General features: G+C 38.7%; 1 protein-coding gene and 1 long non-coding RNA gene across 3 annotated transcripts in view; one reads left to right on the top strand and one right to left on the bottom strand.

Annotated features, from left to right (window-relative positions):
- The window catches only part of LOC116690025 (metal transporter CNNM4), a 43,182-nt gene that overhangs the window by 18,222 nt on the left and 15,769 nt on the right, over positions 1-9,191 (bottom strand). For both annotated transcript variants that reach the window (XM_032516768.1, XM_032516769.1), the window contains exons 2-4: positions 5,160-5,303; positions 3,821-3,955; positions 1,746-1,915 (exon numbers count right to left, since the gene is read on the bottom strand). In XM_032516768.1, coding sequence (XP_032372659.1) covers positions 1,746-1,915; positions 3,821-3,955; positions 5,160-5,303 — 449 coding nt within the window. The remainder of the gene's footprint in view (positions 1-1,745; positions 1,916-3,820; positions 3,956-5,159; positions 5,304-9,191) is intronic.
- LOC116690030 (uncharacterized) overlaps positions 1-9,191 on the top strand; it is a 17,058-nt gene that overhangs the window by 3,411 nt on the left and 4,456 nt on the right. The window contains exon 2 of the long non-coding RNA XR_004332147.1: positions 2,258-2,261. This is a non-coding gene — a long non-coding RNA (uncharacterized LOC116690030). The remainder of the gene's footprint in view (positions 1-2,257; positions 2,262-9,191) is intronic.

Raw genomic sequence — 9,191 nt, 5'->3', positions numbered from 1 at the left:
TGTGTGTGTGTGTGTGTGTTGGGTTAAATGTATTGACAGCTGACTGACATCAGGCAAGTATGCTGTCCCTCCCTCCCTCTAAGGTCTTATATAATGGGGATCAATAAGTGAAGGGCATGTCCTTTAGGACCAACAACCCACACACCTCTCCTCCCATCTCTGTCTGTCTGACCAAGATCACGGCTGTCTGAATGCTCACTGCCTCATCTCCTCTCCCATTTCTAACTTCTTCCTCAATTTACTGAAGCCCTTTTCAGACATGGAGCACATATCATTGCTGACTTCATCTACCTGTTAAAGGGATGGCATTTTGTCGTTCAGATATAGGTGACTTTCATCTTAAAAGAATAGTTCCTTAAAACAATATAAATTGTATATAGTGCTCACGTCCCTAGGTTCTCTATAGTCCCAGAAAAAAAATTCTATCAAGCGAAATTCATTTATTGTAGTGATATTGTCAATTCAAAGTGGAGCTGTAGCGATCAATCGATTAATTGGTTAATTGTCAACTATTAAATTAATCACCAACTATTTTGATAATCGCCATAAATCAGTTCTGTATGTTTCTAGCCACACAGGTGTTTAGTTACATTTTGGTAACGTCTCAAAGGCTGTTTTGACAAGCATAACTGATTGTGTTTGCAGGTCTTCTTCTTCTGTCTGGCTCCTCCATAATTTAAACACTAATTAGAAGAATTATATGTTTCCAAAACTTTGAACTCTTTAATTTCTTAAAAATACTTTTGTGGACTCCAACTTCTGTCTTAAATCAGAATAACTAACAGACAGAAAGCACTGTGTTGTGACTGACTGACTAAAGCAATAACAAGCACAGGCATTGAGGGAGTATTGAGCCTTCCCTTTATCACTTCAAACTTTAAACACCACCAATTTGATTCTATTGCGGAAGTTAAGTTTCATTGGCAATTAACATCACTTTTGGAAGATAAGTTTGTTTTTGTTTACTGAATAAACTTAATTATGAATGCTTTAAACATGCATCAAAAAAAAACAAGCAAACACCAACACACTTTGCTTTATCAACAGTTTCGGTACTCCTGTTGGGTCAACGCTGTGTGCGGCGCCTACCGCCATCTGTCACAAACTGTAGCCCTGGGCCGTGTTAACTACAAGGCGGGCCGATCAATGCAGCTAAGCCCCAGATGCACTTGGTGAAGGGATGAGTTGACAGGTGGAGAGAAGGAGGAGGAGAAAGAAAGAAAGAGGAAGTGTCAGTCTCATCATCCAAACTGCACTGACACTGACTTTTACTCCTTTTTACACACTGGCTTGCTACAAAGCTATTGAAATCCCTTTTTTTATTCAAAATAAAAACCTTTTTATATCAAACTCAACCATAAAGCCAACATGGACGAGAAGTCCCTGACGCGATCAGTAACATATCTGAATCTCTACATTTCTACAACCAACTGAAATGCAAAAGAGTTACTGAAGTTGAATGTGACTATAAAACAGAGACTGTATTATTAACAGCTGAAATACTAAAACTAAACTAGATATTCTCCTCACTTTGCACATGTGCTGGAGTATACATGAGCATGTGGGAGAGTGTTTCAATCTACCAGTCTGTTTTAAAATCTCCTTTCGATCTGCTTTTGAAGATCAGACAACAGTGTGAGCAACTCCTGCTTTTGCATTCAGCGGTGCAATCCACCCACACTAAAGCAACAAGTAGTCACAGACAAAAACCATGCTCCCCCCCCCTTCCCTAAATAATTTTGTACCTGCAGGATGAGAACAAAGTAGTCGACGGGCTTGCCCCTCTGGTAGACATAGTGATGGGGCGAGCGCTTGTCACTCTCATTGAACTTGATCTCCTGGATCACATCAGGGTGGCGCAGGATTCGCAGCAGAACCTTGTCTGAGATCTGAGACGGGCTGAACAAGTTCACCTCTGCAGAAAGAGAAGAGGAAGAGAATTTTACTTTTAGGTGAGGACATACAGTAAATTAAGACTTTTTTAATGCCCCACAGCAGACAAAGGTTGATATAGTTCAAAACAAGCAACCATCTTAAAAGAAATCTAAATTCAAGAGATGCACCAAAAACATTTTCTTTCTAGAACAAACTTGAGTGCCAAGTACTTTCTTACTGTAAACCAATCTAAGCATCAAAGATACAGTGACCTATTAAATATGACATTCATCCCTTTATCTGTGGTACAAGACAATTACGTAAACCGGTGTGCCAAGTACACCATTTTTACAACATTCGATCATATACCTATCACACACAGGAGCGTAACATATTAGGCATTCATTTTGCTGTAACAAACGGAATTATTTCAGAAGATAAATAAGAAGCATCTCTGTTAAAGAAACCACTGGTAAAATGTTGTTTTTCATGTATTTCTCAACTGTCCCATGCTAGGCTGTTGCAATCCGAGCTCAACTAAAAGTGCCTTCAACCCTCCCCAAACTGAGAACAAAGAAACAGTCCACCCTGCAAACAAAACCCTATGCAACACACAGTGAGAAGTGAGTCATACATGACCAATCATATAAAGAGGCAAACAAACTTGGTTTACATTTTAAGTCAATGAGTTCACCAGCTTGACTCAAAAAAAAAAAAGAACTTTGAACTTCTGCTGGGACTCAGATTAAATGTTCCATGACTTTTCAATGATTTTCAAGTCATTTTCCCAGCCTGTAAATATTATGTCTTCCTGGTTTGGTAATGCTTTTTTTCAGCTCCAAACGTTTTCAGACATACGGAGCTAGCTGTTGCAAAACACATAAGTCCTTAAACTAATGTAAAGAAGCGTTACATTGTAAAAAAATCCTTGATATTCCCTGACTTTCTCTGTTCACTGATAACTGAGACTCCGGATATCAATGGCAACCAAGATCTGACACTAGATAAATAGAGCTGGGTAATGATCATTGCTGTGAATAAGGAAAAGATACAGGCAAACAGTGACTTCTTGACGATCAGACAAATCGCCAGGCTTGTGTAATGATAAAAGAAAGAAAAATGAAACCATCATCCTGAGAAGGAAAAAAGAAACATAAGTCTGCAGACTGTGATGTTATTCCAAAATAGGTTTTAAGACTCTGACATGCTCCTCCACCACAGTGTCTGTGAGACAATAAAGTGCTACGTCATGCTAGCAGTGGCTAGTGTCAACTGACTGCAACACGTTCTCAAGTGATTGGTACTAGTGTCGGGACAGCGCATCCAGCTGGCAAAAGTCCAGAGTCTTCTTGCGGTGGTAACCACAGACAGGCACACTGCTTGGATCTTAAATAGACCTTCCAAGTAAATAACCACATTTAAACCTCCTTGCATATGGCCCTGCTTTGCTTGTGGCAAGATGACAGAATATTCATATTGTGGCTACATATCGAAGACATATGTTAAAATGTACAGTTGATTTACAAGTTATAAATGACATAATTGTTTCTGGGTGTTAGTAATACTGTGATGAGTGACTGTGTATGTCTGTGTGCTAGAGCTGCACAATATGAGGAACATATGTAATATGTGACATTGGTGTTGAATATTTGTAATAACAGTATTACTTGCGATAAATAAACTGATATTAAAGTGTAATCAGTTCTGCCTTTCTGCTGCTTTAAGTATTCTGCTAAAATACAACAACTTGCTTGTTGAATTTAATAAATTAATACCTTTCTACTACTATCTTCTTTCAACTAACAAACAATCTCAGAGTGTCTTTCACAATATGATGCAGCCTTTTGCGATGAGTTTATTGGGCCAGTTGACATCACAATAGCTTAAAAAAACAACATATTGTGCAGCCCTAGTGTGTGCACGTTTGCATCAGTTCATCCCTTACCTGTAGCCAGGAAGCGATGGGCGGCCAGCAGCAGCTGAGAAGAGATCTTCACTTTTGATTCACTTTCATGTTTAAAGGCAGAGAAGTCTCTCTTATTCTTATTTGGCGCCACCTTTTTCCTGTTGCGGTTATCAGCTGAGAAGTGACACACACAGCCGACAAAGTTATTCATTAAAAACAGTTAAAAACCCCAAAGAGTTTATTCAATCAGCACTTGAGGCTATGGGTACAGTGATTTTGCACCAGCATTGTAGAAATCATCTTAGCTGCTCTGTAAAGCAGCAACAGGAGCCGGTTACAGCATAATCTTGTATCCTGAATACCTCCATATAGTCTGTTTACGTTTATCTCAAAGATAGAATAAGAGTTTTAGATATGACAATTGTAATATCTGTTCAAAAGTTTGGCTTTACCTGCCACAAAAGCTTCACTGGGTGCAGTCAGATGTCTGAGAGAACTATAATATATGTTTGAATGGTCTTTCACACTTTTAGTTTGTAAACAAATAGATAAGTGTTTTGTATTTTTTCTACATGGAGAACAATACAACAATTCAACCAGACTGACATTACGTAAAAAAGGCTTACAAAGAGACAAAGACATCTCTGAGCAACAGTTCAATAAGAATATAGAAGTCAACAGTCATTGATTAAAAAACTTGAAACTTAGCATTAAAGTGTGTGCAAATGTAATAAGGAACAGGTTCCTGTTTCAGTGTCAAAGTGCACAATGATGCAGCCTTAACAGGCTGGAATTAACATGTGTGTTGCTTTAGCAAAGCTATTCTTCAAACTTCAAAATAGAAATAAAAAGTTATTCTAGGATTAGCCCTTTTGGAAAGGAATGAGGGAATATCCGTTGAACATACTGTACATATGGACTGACAAATCAGTTTAAACCTGTTTAATCCAACCACTGAGTAGACTGCAGAGGACCCAAAATAGCAGAGGGACCCAGAATATTTAAAACCCAATTGCATCATTCAATAATAAACAAAATGATCGAGGGCCACTTGTGCTTTTTTGGACTGGAAAAAAAATTCTAAATCCAAGTTCCAAGAGAATTTGCCTCGGTCATGCAACACTGTGGTGACATGTTAAATTGAAGTGGAGCAAAGAATATTTCAAATGTGAATAATACATTTGGTGTCTGCATTATACTTTTTATATATAAAAAATAGTTACTATTTAAGGAAAGAATATAAAAAAAAACCTGAATATAACAGCTAATTCCAAACTTTTTGGTAGTGTAACTAAGATTGAAATGAAAAGAGCCATGTCTGCACTGACAGTGAAGACGTGCTTAGTGATGAGACGTGACAAACAAAAGGCAAACTCACTGTATAGGTCCGATTCATCCAGAATCTCTGATTTAATTATCTCCTCAATGACGTCTTCGAGGGTGACCAACCCCAACACCTCGTAGAAAGGATCTCCTTCCCCCTCGTTGTTCACCTTCTGGACAATGGCTAGGTGAGATTTTCCTAAAGTGGGACAAAGAGAATCATTAGTGGGACTTTTATGTAATTAATCCTTCCATTACTCAAGGCCTTCCAATTAAGAACGAAGAAGAAGAAGGGTTGCAAGAATTGGACCAACAGGTTTTCTCTGATTATTCTTCTACATGTTATGATCCAGGTAATTTGTAACAACAATCAGAAAAGCAAAATATATCAGCATCAAATTTCACAATATATCTTTGACCAAATACATCAATATTAATATTGTGGCAATATTGTTGGGTTGACTATTGGTGCTTTCACAAAATATTTACACAGTATTGATATATTGCCCAGACCTAAGTAACACGCCATAAAAGTAAGCAATGCATGATTAGAAAGCAGAAGAAACAATGCAGGACCTTGGCGCCCAGGTAGCTCAGTTGGTAGAGCGGGTGCACATACTGTATGTAGAGGTTTACTCTTCAACGCAGCGGGCCCGGGTCCGACTCCGACCTGCGGCCCTTTGCTGCATGTCATTCCCCCCTCTCTCTCCCCTTTCATGACTTCTGCTGTCCTATCAAAATAAAGGCTGAAAACAGTGATACCCGTTTTAGCTCACAACTTGAGATGTAACGATAACCTCAACTTACGATTCGATTCACGATTTTAAGTTATACTAGGATTTTCTCATGATTTTTTTTCAACAGAATGAAAAAAGAATTCCTTTATTTATATGAAGTGTGCAAAACAGCCGATGTGTCCTTGTATCAAAAGTGCAACTAAAATAGTACATATAAGTAAAAATAAATTCAAGATTAAAGAAAGGATTGTTATTGCTAAGGCAATATGGTTACATTTAATTGAGTTATTTATTTTAAATAACTTATAAGAAGAAACTAAATGGCAGTAGAGTATTTTAAATCGATCACTGAACGCAGCACAAGCTTACGGAGCCGTACCCAAACACAACACTATGTCCCTTCTCTGTTGTTGTCTGCAATGTCCATGCTGTCTAAAAGTGCTGCTAGTTCCCTCTGTTTCTATAGCTGCTCCTATGTCTGGGTGCTACAATCCTTTCAAGTGAAATACAGACACACTTTACACTGTTTAGCTGACAGCATTTTAACCGTGTTCACGCCAGCTAACGTTACTAGCTAACATTACCATATCCAACACTTGAAATGCAAAGATGCATCTGTAATGCATTTACTTATTGTAAATGAATGATTTTCTGTCCGAGCTAAACATTCATTGCAACTACAGTATATGACCTTCCCGTAACGTTGAAACTCAGTTATACATTGGGCAATACAGCACCGAAAAGAAAAGACCTTTATGAGGAGCAGGTGAGGTAAAAACACTACCGCTTTTGTCCAAAGCGGTCGCTATAATCAACACAAACGGAAAGTTACATATAGCCACTTTAACGTTGTCTCAGCTTTATTCTACAACATTGTCCTTCAAAATAACATAATAAGTTTTTATACTCATGCTTACGGAGATCATGTACTGCAAACCTGTCTTGGTTGTATTTTTGCATTCTTGTTATTGTGGAATATTTGTACTATTGCTGTTGAATTTTTCATCATATCAAAGAAAGCTCTTGATCAGGGCCACAGGTTACAGAACTCATAAAGCTGATGTGATTCAGGCCAGGTATCCACTCTAACATACTGTACAAACCTGGCAGAGCCCCTCCATCATACCAAACAATCATATCAATATGGATTCCCATCTGATAGCAGCTCTGTTCTAACAATAACCCATATGCCCAGTCCAGTTAATGTGTTACAGGTCATTACAGTTGGGGTTGTGTCTGGACCTTGGCCACAAGTGTTACTCAACAGAAAAAAAACACACATTTACACTAAGACACACCCTGCTGAACTCTTTACATGACAGTGCAGATGGATGCCGGCCGGCTGCAGACTCGTGTATAAACAAGTGGAGAGCCGGTCCCCACTGATGCTCATTATTAACTATGGCGCCAGAGTAACACTCTCAGAAGAGGAAATATGGGGGTCTGGTCCCCCAAGTGGATAATTTCTTTCCCTTCAACGAGACAAACGTATGGTAATACACATGCAAGCAACTGGTTCAAACCACACACATGCAAACACACACAATTAAGAGATTAAATTGAAACAGCTGGACGCTTTGATTCCTAAATATAGGAGGCGCAGTCTTCACTGTCAGTCAAAACCGTATCTTAAAAAGCATCCATTCTACCAAACATACACCTTATATTCTCATTCTCTCCCAATAACCACAAACCATTTAAGTCTGATAAAGCGTTAAACAAGAGAAAAGAAGACGGGAGAGCGAGAAATAATGACAGGTCCACTTGACTGCCTTTGTTTCCATAAAGAGAGCAGCAGATCAATGGGATTTACAAAGAGCTCATATGTCCAGCAATTAAAAGAAGACCAAAGGCTATAAGTGTTTTATCTTTGTTGTGTGTATGTGTGTCCTTGATGTCTGCCTGCGTGTCCTGGCAAAGTGGGCGCTGCCGGAACTATGACACAACACACATTCTCAGCTTTGACCTTGCTTGGTTTTACTACATGAATGCACAGAGGGACTTTGAGGAATCCATTTCCAACAAGGCAGGCTTTACTGTGGGAGTCTGTGATGTCACAGCGTGAAATGAGGGGGTTGGCAGATGATGTATTGTATGTTTGGTCTGGGGGCTTAAGTCATGAGAGGAAGCAACACGGCAAGACATTTATCATTGGCAAAGTTACAAAAAACAGTTCTTACTGATCATTTTAATTCTAAGTTCAATTAAATTGAAAAATTCATTCATCATTTGGCCTTTAAGTGTTTTTTTACACTTACTCAAGCAGCTTATTTTGTCTGACAAAAAGTATTTTATAAGAAAAGGAAGGGAGAAGGCAAACAAACCACTGAGGTTGGGAAGCTGTGAACAGCAAAAGTTTGGTAGTTTTATTAAAGTGGCGTGTAAGTTTTGATTAATTAATCCATTAATCAACTCATTGTTTACGCTCAACACAGAGATTAGTTTCATCCTGAAGGACACTTCTACATGTAGAGTGGAGTCAAAGTTCGCACCACCAACCCTACGACTAATGGCCAACACACTCAGAGCCACAGTTACTTTCAATAACCCACATAGTATCAAAAGGAGCTCACTAACAGTCGTGTTAAACCATCGTACATCCCAGTCGTCCCCTCACACTGTTTTAATACAAATTTATTATCCAGTGACCATGTGTCGCAGACATAGCTAATGTGAACTTAGTCATGGACTTCAGAAATGCATGTTCAAAAACCACCAATCGAGTCAGGGCTAGGTGGAAAACAAGTGTCTGTCTGCATTTTTGAACACATATTGACACCCCCTTGTCAAAAGAAATCCTACGGTTCAGTGTCGGGCAAATCCAGGCATGTTTTAAATAGATCTGTATTGGTTAAAATCAACCAGATCAAAGTGTGAACATTTGGTTATGCAAGTGAAAATTTGACTGTGGGAATGCCATATTTGGACACACTGATGCACACCAGCCAGATTGACAAAATACACAGATTTACTAAACTCCAACGTCAACAAATCTGTTAACTCTCCTCTTTCTTACTCAGTAAGAGCAGTGTACAAAAGATCAGGTAATCAGGTATCAGCTTCTCATTTTTAGCTGCTGCCGACCACCACTTTCACCGGTAACCATGACAAATGTGTGGCGGCAGCAGATTATATCAGATTGTTAAAGAGAGAAGAACCTCTACTCTGTAACACTAATACACAACCAGAGTGTTTATAATCCCAAAATCTCCTTCACTAATAAAACAATCTGCTGATTGCTTCACGTCACATTCTCCCAGTTAAACTTCATACGGTATCATATAACTAATTCAAGCTGATCAACTTAATAGTTTTGATCAGGACCTTCAGTATTTGGATCAGTTGGGGGG

Source organism: Etheostoma spectabile, chromosome 5 (genome assembly GCF_008692095.1).
Source record: "Etheostoma spectabile isolate EspeVRDwgs_2016 chromosome 5, UIUC_Espe_1.0, whole genome shotgun sequence".
In the NCBI taxonomy this organism is placed as follows: Eukaryota; Metazoa; Chordata; class Actinopteri; order Perciformes; family Percidae; genus Etheostoma; species Etheostoma spectabile.
The sequence above is the reverse complement of the archived record's forward strand: the minus strand, read 5'-3'. Positions and strand labels throughout refer to the sequence as shown.